The sequence below is a fragment of the Aythya marila genome, assembly GCF_965140915.1.
Source record: "Aythya marila genome assembly, chromosome: 27".
In the NCBI taxonomy this organism is placed as follows: domain Eukaryota; kingdom Metazoa; phylum Chordata; class Aves; order Anseriformes; family Anatidae; genus Aythya; species Aythya marila.
Genome location: NC_139068.1, coordinates 2,394,115 through 2,405,600, shown reverse-complemented (window position 1 = coordinate 2,405,600; position 11,486 = coordinate 2,394,115). Strand labels below are relative to the sequence as shown.

The 11,486-nt window shown below is 48.9% G+C and overlaps 1 protein-coding gene across 1 annotated transcript in view; it reads left to right on the top strand.

Moving 5' to 3' along the window:
* Positions 1–678: 678 nt before the first annotated feature.
* The window catches only part of RANBP3 (RAN binding protein 3), a 49,077-nt gene continuing 38,269 nt past the window's right edge, over positions 679–11,486 (top strand). The window contains exon 1 of the mRNA XM_082780085.1: positions 679–751. Within this exon, the coding sequence (XP_082636211.1) occupies positions 730–751 (22 nt within the window). The 5' untranslated portion in view covers positions 679–729. The remainder of the gene's footprint in view (positions 752–11,486) is intronic.

Sequence of the window (11,486 nt, the reverse complement as noted above, 5' to 3'; positions counted from 1 at the left end):
GTTGCTATTGGGTCCCTACCTTTGGAGTGGAGACCTAGTCAATGCCACATTAACAAGTAGGTTTAGAATCCACAGAGAGTTAAAAAATGATTTTGGGGATGGAGAAAAAGCCTTCTAAGAAACAAATTATTTTAATTCTTCAGTCTGTGGCATGGCTATGGCAGATGCAGGCAAGGATTATAAAGTCAAACCTAAACACAGAACTTATGCCCAGCAAATCCCACAAGACCAAAACTGTGGAGCACTACTGAAAGGAGTAACAGGAATTAAAAAGCCATTTAACTCTGGAGTGAACTTCGGAACCCTGCAGCCACAGGAAGCCACGGAGGCTGACTGGAGGGGAAAAGAAAGATTCACGGCCAGCCAGCCCTGAAGGACTGCGGGTGCCTAAGGACGACAAGTGCAGGACGCTAAGAGACAGCCCCACACACCGCAACCTCCCCCTCCACCAACAACCCCACACTGACGGCTCTGAGGCGGCCGCCACACTTTAGGCCCCCACCCCACCCCCCCACTGCGCACGCGCGGCAGCGCCCGGCACCCGGTAACCACCCCTCCGCCATCATCCCCCCCCCCCGTTCTCCCCGTTCTCCCCGCCCGCCCAGCGGCGCACGCGCGCTGCCGCCGCGAGCCGGCCGTGAGGTAGCGCAGGCGCCGCCAGGCGGGGCCGGCGGGCAGTGGAGGCCGCCCGGCTGCGCGATGCATCTTGGGCGTGACTGAGGAAGTAAAATGGCGGACCTAGCGAACGAAGGTAGGCGGGCGCTGGCGCTGCGCAGCGATGCCGGCCGCGGGCCCGTCACCGCTTCCCCCGCCGGTTTGGTTCTCACCGCGGGGCCGCCGCGCTCCCGGCTCCCTCCTCCGCGCCCTGCTCCCGGCGGGGGGTGTGGGTGCGCCCCGGCGGCGGGCCTGCCCTCGGAAGTGCCCCCTCCCCGCGGCCTCTCCGTGCCCCGGCCCCCCCCCCCCCCCGGCGGGGCGAGCGGCCCGGACAAAGGGAGCGCCCGGCCGGGCCGCCCGCTGCGCCCCGTGAGGCGGCGCCGGCGGCTGCCTCCCGCCGGGTCCCAGCTCCCGGCTCCCGCACTTCCTGCGCGCAGCGGCCGTGCCCCGGGGCCCCCGCGCCGCTCCTCGGGGCCGCCGTCCGCAGCCTGCGGGTGTTCGCAGCGCTCCCTCGGCTGCCGCGCTCGTTAATCCTTCCCCCGGCAAAAGGGGGTGATCGAGGCGGCTGGGGGGCGCTAGGCGAAGTGGAATAGTTTTGTTTATTTTTAGCTGGAGTGTCTCTGAAATAAAGAATTCCTCTTTTTCTCGGCAGAAGTCTAGGGTAAGCTGGGCTGCGCCGGTGTAGGTTTTGAGGGTTCTGCTCCGAGCTGTGCAGGCTTGGTTAACTGACAGCGGGCACCAGCAGCGTGTGTTTGAGAGTAACTCCCCCTTGAACTCTCAGTAAAACCAAGTTTGTTCTCAACCGTCCATTTCTCGTTATTTTTCTTGGGCTAACAGAGGGGGTGAATCTCTGTAGGAGGCAAATGAAAACATGCATAGCCCCTTCTGTCAAGAATTTTTCTGATACCTGAAATCGCGTTTCAGTTATAATTATGCTTCTGATATTAAACACCAGGAAGCAGATATCTGTTGTAGGTGTAGCTTTTGAAGAGGAATCCTACCAGCAGCTAACCACATAATTACACTGAAGTTATTTGACAAATCCTCTGATGCAGCATGTCTGGAGCTGCTGGCTCCCAAACTGAAGATGTGCTGTTAGTGCACAGAGAGGCACGATAAATAGTTTTGAGGGCTGTAGTACATAGTCAAATATGTACTGATTTTTGGTGAGAAATTTGCTGATGGTATGTAAAACCTTGTAATAAATTTTGATGGCTTGTTGCATTTTTTAGCACCCAAAGTTTGGGAATGGCTATCTTAATTCATGCAAGTCCCTCACTTTACCTTCTAGTAGGAAATAGCTGAAAGGTGAATTCTAAATTACCAGTGTTCATTACATCATTTGATGCTGACTTATCTTGTGTTGCTATTCTTATCTCTGTATTTCTGCAGAATCTTGTACACTTTCTGTGGTGGAAAAAAAAATCCCAATCTGTTCTTTTTCATCTTTCTCTTTTTCCCCTTCAGACCCTTTCCTGACTCCAGTGATTTCCCTCACTTGCTAATCTCGTTAGTTTGTGCTTGCATCTCCTTTCAGAGTTGCCGTCTTCATTCGTCCCTTTTGTCTGTCTTCTCTCAATAAGAACGGGATTTAAACTGCCTTAAAGTTAAGTAAGATCACCTCTGAACTATAGGCTGTTCAGCTCATTCTGATGTCATTGTATGGTGTTAGTTTTCTTTTCTCCAGTTCCACTTTTGAGGTATCCGTTCTTGGTATAGCGGAGCAAATACATGTACTTTCTGGAACTGGTGGCTGCTGGAAGTCGGTGGATTCTGTGATCTTTCTACTTGCATTGTTTGCTGTCTCTGATACTGCAGCAATACTCTCAGGTGACTTTGACTATTTTCTCCTCATTCTAACACGTATCAGTGTTTAATTTTTCCAGGACCGTAGATGAATGTTTTCCTTCCCCATACTGTGTATTTTCACTGAATATAAGTAATGACTATTTCAGTACTGTTAATTATTTGATCTTATACTTTTTATTGATCTTCTTTTAAGTGTTTGATAGCTAAATGTTCCTGTTCACAAACCAAGCATGGTTAAAACAAAGCTCTTAACATTCCTTAATCTTGATTGGTTTGTACAGCAGTGCTGTCTCAGTCATACTTCATTATGAAGTGCGAAGCTAATTATTCCTTGACACATAATAGGCATAAGTACGTAGAAGGTGGTTTCAGTCATTTTTGCGGAATGTTTTTGCTTAGCATGCTTAAGCAATAGCTCTTCTTGTTGGTTCATGCAAGTGAAACTCACTTGGGATCTTATCGGTCTGGTTACTGCAACAAACCTTCTTCTGGCCTTGAGAAGTGCCATTTCATTTTGCTCATATCCTTGCATCTCACTCATGCGTAGCATTTTTAACCTGTCACTTTTATCATGGCACTCCTTTGTTTCAATTCATTCATTCTTTTCCAGGAGTAAGTAGATTTGTTACTTTTACTTCTAGGTGCTGACTGCTCTTCTCTTACTCTATTGTCTATCTTAAACCACCACTGAGATGTCAGTAGTCTCCAAGTAACCATTCAATGTCCTCAAAGTCTTCAAACTGTTCTCATGGACAGTCTTTCTGTGATGCATTTCTTGATAGCTCCAGTATTCTCAGAACTACTTAATTGTCCTCAATCTAATTGTTCAATGTTTTTTTTTCCCATTCACTTATCTTTCCTTCTTTTTCTCTGGTGTGTTGGTGAAGCTGCACCTGGTGAAACCACTGGTGAAGCTGATGATTATGGAGCTAATGAGGAGGAAGAAGGAAGAGTTCTCCAGCTGTTTAAAGTTTGATTGACTTTATCACAAAGACTTAGTGAGATTGAGATACAGGCTTTGGGGATTGGCACCTTGACTGTTGATTTGATTTATACCATCACTGAAAACCAGGATTTTGAAATAGTATTCACAATTGTTATTGTCACTATTGTATAAAGTAGTTATCGAATGGTATTAGAAATTTCCTCTGAAGTCTTTGGTATGATCTTTCTACATCAGTATTCTAGCCAGATCGCATCTTAAAATTGGCACTTCACATCCATGAGTCTGTCAGTGTTGTATGACGGAGAACTAGAAAACTGTCAGGCGTATATTCACATAAACCTGAATGCTCTTCTCGTTAACTCGCTGTTAATAGACAACTACTAATTGGTATATAACTTGTTTCTGAAGCTGCTCTTTAGGTGATAGGATCTCTTCATGGTGAGCGTGAATTACTTTATTTCCTTTCAGTTGTTGAAGAGGTACAGGTTTTTTTCATGGCTAACACTTGATGACTTCCTTTACATTTCCCGTTCAGTAGGTGCTTCTGTGTCAGTTCTTCCCTCCAGCTCTACGTTTGGAGAGAGGGAGGTCTTCTACTTTGAGGGCAAAGCCTGGCATTTGCTACTGTCTCTAAACCTTACAGACTCTTTGAGCAGTATCTTCCCCTCCTTGGTAATTTTCTTCACTAACGGATACAAAGTTAGACTTGTCCTGGTTTCAGTTAGCACAGAATTAATTTTCTTCCTAGTAGCTGGTGGAATGCTGTGTTTTGGCTTAGAATGAGAAGAGTGCTGATAACACCCCGATGCTTTAATTGTTGCAGAGCAGTGCTTATACTAAGCCAAGGACATCTCAGCCTTTGCTCTGTCCTGCCAACGGGCAGGCTGGGGGGTGCAGTAAGAGCTGGGAGGGGACAGACCCAGGACAGGTGACCCAAACTAGCCAAAGGGGTATTCCATACCATCTGACGTCATGCTAAACAATATATAGGGGTGGCTAGCCGGGGGGAGGGGGCCGGACTGCTCGGGGTTAGGCTGGGCATCGGTCAGCGGGTGGTGAGCAATTGCATTGTGCATCACTTGTTTGTACATACTATTATTACTTTCGTATTATCACCATTGTATCATCATTATTATTATTGTTATTATTATTTTTGTTATTTTTTTTTCCTGTCTTATTAAACTGTCTTTATCTCAACTCACGGGCTTCACTTTCCATTTCTCTCCCCCGTCCCAGAGAGGGAGGGGGGAGGGTGAGCGAACGGCTGCGTGGTGTTTAGCTGCCAGTCGGGTTAAACCACGACAGTCTTTTTGGCGCCCAACGTGGGGCCCGAAAGGTTGAGATAACGGCAGATCTGATCAGAGTGTGTTAAACTAAAATTGGTGTAAGGATTAGACCTGCTTAATAGTCACTTGTCATGATGCTGATTGCTTTAATCACAACTCTGCTGCGCCTGTTTTCCAAATTGAGTATTATAGTACATTATTTTCCGTATTTGCTCTCTGTAGTGTTGTTTCTCCTCTCCGGGCCCTGGTTTCAGACCATTATGGTACTAAGTGTTATAGCAATGGCTTATGAGACGATAAGATATCTGGTCATGACTCTAACTTGGTATTTATACTCAGTAACATCGTGGACTCTGTACTTTGGAAACGGCATCTTGGGAACTATTAGCAATTATACCTATTGTTTTTCTCCATTAGAGAGTCAATCTGTGGAGGGGAAAGGGGAGGATATTTTTCCTTACTTGCTTACTCTCCCTTTCTCCTTCACCACCCCTGTATCCTCCTGGGTCACTCTGCCTTCCTCCTTCACCACCCTCTTATCCCCTGAGCTTGTCACAATAGCTCTCCAAGATATTGAATATTTCTGGAATACTCAGAATACCATAGTCTTGTTGTTCTGCCTCATGAATGCACTTCAGATTCTGCTTAAAGTTAAACAACTACTTATGAAGCTCATCCGGAGATCTGCCCGGAGGCAGTATAGTTGTGGGTGGCAGGGAGTATGGGTGGATATGGGCAGGCATCTAGAGCAGTTGGCACCCCCAGTGTGTTGGAAATTCACCCCTGAACAATGGCAAAATCCTCAAAAACTGGCAGAATGCTTGAAAAAAAGGTGTAATGATTCTGGCAGTTCCAAAGTAACACAAATCATTGTAACGTGCTGGGGCCTGGCTCATGCCTATCGAGCTGCCATTGATACTGCTGTCAACTTAGTGACAGACCCTGCGGCCACTCCAAACCCTGTGACAGATCCAACGGCCACTGTGACCCCTACGGTGGATTCTGCAGCCGCTCCAGTCCCAGCTCCTGCAGCCGCTCCAGTCCCAGCTCCTGCAGCCGCTCCAGTCCCAGCTCCTGCAGCCGCTCCAGTCCCAGCTCCTGCAGCCGCTCCAGTCCCAGCTCCTGCAGCCGCTCCAGTCCCAGCTCCTGCAGCCGCTCCAGTCCCAGCTCCTGCAGCCGCTCCAGTCCCAGCTCCTGCAGCCGCTCCAGTCCCAGCTCCTGCAGCCGCTCCAGTCCCAGTTCCTGCAGTCGCTCCAGTTCCAGCTCCGGCCGCTACTCCAGTCCCAGTTCCTGCAACTGCTCCAGTCCCAGCTCCTGAAGCTGCTCCAGCTCCAGCTCCTGAAGCCGCTCCAGCTCCAGCTCCTGAAGCCGCTCCAGCTCCAGCTCCTGAAGCCGCTCCAGCTCCAGCTCCTGCAGCTGCTCCAGTCCCAGTTCCTGCAGTCGCTCCAGTTCCAGCTCCGGCCGCTACTCCAGTCCCAGTTCCTGCAACTGCTCCAGCTCCAGCTCCTGAAGCCGCTCCAGCTCCAGCTCCTACTGCTGCTCCAGTCCCAGCTCCTGCAACTGCTCCAGCTCCAGCTCCAGCTCCTGTAGCCGCTACAGCTCCGGTTCCTGCAACTGCTCCAGCTCCTGTAGCCGCTCCAGCTCCTGTGGCCGTGTCAGAGAAACGAGCTGTAGCAGTGCAAGTTGACCCTGCAGAGGGCATTCCAACCCCTGTGGCAGACCCTGTAACAAAGTCAGAGAAACGAGCAGTAGCAGTGCAAGCTGCCCCTGTAGAGAAGGTGAAAATATGGTATAGAAATTCAAGTCGTTTAGAACGCAGAGAGTCTTCTGCCAATCCAGGTAAGGCTTCTGCCAAAACTAAGTATAGAGATGACGAAGATGATGACGACGCTGGGCCGTCAAGGATTCAGGAGGAGGAAGATGAGGATGCCGAAAGAGCAACAGTAACTACCCGAAGCCTAAACGAGCGCGAGCTACGAGATGTGCGAAAAGATTTTGGTCGCTGTATAGGTGAGCAGCTTGTCACCTGGCTGCTCCGGTGCTGGGACTCTGGAGCCAATTGTGTGGAATTAGACGGCAGGGAAGCCAAGCGGCTGGGATCCCTTGCTCGAGACGCCGGCATTGACAAAGCAATTGCAGATGGAGCACGACCCACCAGCCTCTGGAGGCGTCTCCTCTCAGCTGTGAGGGAAAGGTATCCCTTCAAGGAAGATATTTTATGTCTACCAGGCAAGTGGACCACTATGGAGAAGGGAATCCAGTACCTGAGGGAATTAGCCGTACGGGAAGTGATTTATGAGGATCCAGACCTCAAACAAACATCCACAGATCCAGATGAAGTCAAGTGTACACGACCCATGTGGCGGAAGTTTGTACGGAGTGCACCATCATCATATGCCAGCTCATTGGCAATAATGGCCTGGAAAGAGGATGAGGAACCCACAGTGGGTGAAGCGGCTAAACAACTCCGGCAGTACGAAGAAAGTCTCTCCTCTTCCTTACAGGCCTGCGTCTCAGCTGTGGAGAAACTTTCTGAAAAGGTTCACCAACTTGAAGAGAATCTATTGTCCTCCCCACCTGAACCAACCAGTGCCCACCGACCAAAGGAGAACACTTGGGAGAAACTTTCTGAAAAGGTTCACCAACTTGAAGAGAGATTATTCTCCTTCGCACCTGTACAAAGCAGTGTCTCAGCTGTCAGGGGTAGGCGTTCACCCACACAAGGAAGACGATATGGTGGGTACTCACCCCGTGCCACCCTGTGGTTTTACTTACGAGACCATGGAGAGGACATGAGAAAGTGGGATGGAAAATCTACCGCGACCCTAGAGGCACGGGTACGTGAGTTGCAAAAGAAAACAATCAGGAAAAAGGGATTCTCCGAAAAGTTTGCTGCTCCAACTTCCAGCAGACAGTCCTTCAAACACAGAAACGAGGAAGATTCTGACCAGGATTAGGGGGGCCCTGCCTCCAGCCAGGGGGAGGAAAGGGACAATCGAGTTTATTGGACTGTGTGGATTCGATGGCCTGGCACATCACGCGCACAGAAGTATAAGGCTTTAGTAGACACCGGTGCACAATGTACTATAATGCCATCGAGCTATAAAGGACCAGAGCCCATCTATATTTGTGGAGTGACAGGGGGATCTCAGCAGTTGACTGTATTGGAGGCTGAAGTGAGTCTGACTGGGAATGAGTGGGAAAAGCACCGCATTGTGACTGGTCCGGATGCTCCATGTATCCTTGGCATAGACTATCTTAGAAGAGGATACTGCAAGGACCCAAAAGGGTTCCGGTGGGCTTTTGGTATTGCTGCCTTAGAGACAGAGGGCATTAAACAATTATCTACCTTGCCTGGTCTCTCAGAGGACCCCTCTGTTGTGGGGTTGCTGAGGGTCGAAGAACAGCAAGTGCCAATTGCTACCACAACTGTGCACCGGCGGCAATATCGCACCAACCGAGACTCCCTGATTCCCATCCATAAGCTAATTCGTCAATTGGAGAGCCAAGGAGTGATCAGCAAGACTCATTCACCTTTCAATAGTCCCATATGGCCAGTGCGAAAGTCTAATGGCGAGTGGAGACTAACAGTGGACTATCGCGGCCTGAACGAAGTCACGCCACCACTGAGTGCTGCAGTGCCGGACATGCTGGAACTTCAGTATGAACTTGAATCGAAGGCAGCCAAGTGGTACGCCACAATTGATATCGCTAATGCATTTTTCTCCATCCCTCTAGCAGCAGAGTGCAGGCCACAATTTGCCTTCACTTGGAGGGGAGTCCAATATACTTGGAATAGGCTGCCCCAGGGGTGGAAACACAGCCCTACCATTTGCCATGGGCTGATCCAGTCTGCAATAGAGCAGGGGGAAGCTCCTGAACACCTGCAGTACATCGATGACATTATTGTGTGGGGTGACACAGCAGAGGAAGTTTTCGAGAAAGGGAAGAAAATAGTCCAAATCCTTCTGAAAGCCGGTTTTGCCATAAAACAAAATAAAGTCAAAGGACCTGCACGGGAGATCCAGTTTTTAGGAATAAAATGGCAAGATGGACGTCGTCAAATCCCAATGGATGTGATCAACAAAATAACAGCTATGTCTCCACCAACTAACAAAAAAGAAACACAGACTTTCCTAGGTGTTGTGGGGTTTTGGAGAATGCACATCCCAAATTACAGTCTGATTGTAAACCCACTCTACCAAGTAACTCGTAAGAAGAATGAGTTTGAATGGGGCCCTGAACAACGACAAGCCTTTGAACAAATCAAGCAGGAAATAGTCCATGCAGTAGCCCTTGGGCCAGTTCGAACAGGACCAGATGTAAAGAATGTGCTCTACACTGCAGCCGGGGAGAACGGCCCCACCTGGAGCCTCTGGCAGAAAGAACCTGGGGAAACTCGAGGTCGGCCTCTGGGGTTTTGGAGTCGGGGATACAGAGGATCTGAGGCCCGCTATACTCCAACTGAAAAGGAGATATTGGCAGCATATGAAGGAGTTCGATCTGCTTCGGAGGTGGTCGGTACTGAAGCGCAGCTCCTCCTAGCACCCCGATTACCGGTACTAGGCTGGATGTTCAAGGGAAGGGTCCCCTCTACGCATCATGCAACTGATGCTACATGGAGCAAGTGGGTTGCACTGATTACTCAGCGGGCTCGAATAGGAAACCCCAGTCGCCCAGGAATATTGGAAGTGATCATGGACTGGCCAGAAGGCAAATACTTTGGGATATCATCAGAGGAGGAGGTGGGTCGTGCTGAAGAAGCCCCACTGTACAACCAGTTGCCAGAGAATGAAAAGAAATATGCCCTGTTCACTGATGGGTCCTGTCGTATTGTGGGGAAGCATCGGAGATGGAAGGCTGCTGTATGGAGTCCTACGCGACGAGTTGCAGAAGCTGCTGAGGGAGAAGGTGAATCGAGTCAGTTTGCAGAAGTGAAAGCCATTCAGCTGGCTTTAGACATTGCTGAACGAGAAAAATGGCCAGTTCTCTATCTCTACACCGATTCATGGATGGTAGCAAATGCCCTGTGGGGATGGTTACAGCAATGGAAGCAAAACAACTGGCAGCGTAGGGGCAAACCCATCTGGGCTGCTGCATTGTGGCAAGATATTGCTGCTCGGGTAGAGAACCTGGCTGTGAAAGTACGTCACGTAGATGCTCATGTGCCCAAGAATAGGGCTACTGAAGAACATCAGAACAACCAGCAGGTGGATCAGGCTGCTAAGATTGAAGTAGCTCAGGTGGATCTGGATTGGCAGCATAAAGGTGAATTATTTATAGCCCGATGGGCCCATGACACCTCAGGCCATCAAGGTAGAGATGCAACATACAGATGGGCTCGTGATCGAGGGGTGGACTTGACCATGGACGCTATAGCACAGGTTATTCATGACTGTGAAACATGTGCTGCAATCAAGCAAGCCAAACGGTCAAAGCCTCTTTGGTATGGAGGACGATGGCTGAAATATAAATATGGAGAGGCCTGGCAGATTGATTACATCACACTCCCTCAAACTCGCAATGGCAAGCGCCACGTACTTACAATGGTGGAAGCAACCACCGGATGGCTGGAAACATATCCTGTGCCTCATGCTACCGCCCGGAACACCATCCTGGGCCTTGAAAAGCAAGTCCTATGGCGACATGGCACCCCAGAAAGAATAGAATCAGACAATGGGACTCACTTCCGAAACAACCTTATAGACACTTGGGCCAAAGAACATGGTATTGAATGGGTGTATCACATCCCCTATCATGCACCAGCCTCCGGGAAAGTTGAACGATACAATGGCCTGTTAAAGACTACCTTGAAAGCAATGGGCGCTGGGACGTTCAAAAACTGGGATACGCATTTGGCAAAGGCCACCTGGTTAGTCAATACTAGGGGATCTACCAACCGAGCTGGACCTGCCCAATCAAACCTGTTACGTACTGTAGATGGGGATAAAGTTCCTGTAGTGCATGTAAAAAATATGCTGGGTAAAACAGTCTGGGCTACTCCTGCCTCAGGAAAAGGCAAACCTATTCGTGGAATTGTTTTCGCTCAGGGACCTGGATATACTTGGTGGGTGATGCAAAAGAACGGAGAGGTCCGGTGTGTACCTCAAGGAGATTTAATACTGGGTGAGAATAGCCCATGAACTGAATTGCACCATGTTAAATAGTATATTATACTGTATGTTATCACTACCATGATTACTATAGGTGACTAATTAGAATGTATGGAAAAGAGTGTAACCTGAGCATGACATAAATGGTATGGAATAAGGGGTGGATAGATGTCCTGGTTTCAGTTAGCACAGAATTAATTTTCTTCCTAGTAGCTGGTGGAATGCTGTGTTTTGGCTTAGAATGAGAAGAGTGCTGATAACACCCCGATGCTTTAATTGTTGCAGAGCAGTGCTTATACTAAGCCAAGGACATCTCAGCCTTTGCTCTGTCCTGCCAACGGGCAGGCTGGGGGGTGCAGTAAGAGCTGGGAGGGGACAGACCCAGACATCAGTATTCTAGCCAGATCGCATCTTAAAATTGGCACTTCACATCCATGAGTCTGTCAGTGTTGTATGACGGAGAACTAGAAAACTGTCAGGCGTATATTCACATAAACCTGAATGCTCTTCTCGTTAACTCGCTGTTAATAGACAACTACTAATTGGTATATAACTTGTTTCTGAAGCTGCTCTTTAGGTGATAGGATCTCTTCATGGTGAGCGTGAATTACTTTATTTCCTTTCAGTTGTTGAAGAGGTACAGGTTTTTTTCATGGCTAACACTTGATGACTTCCTTT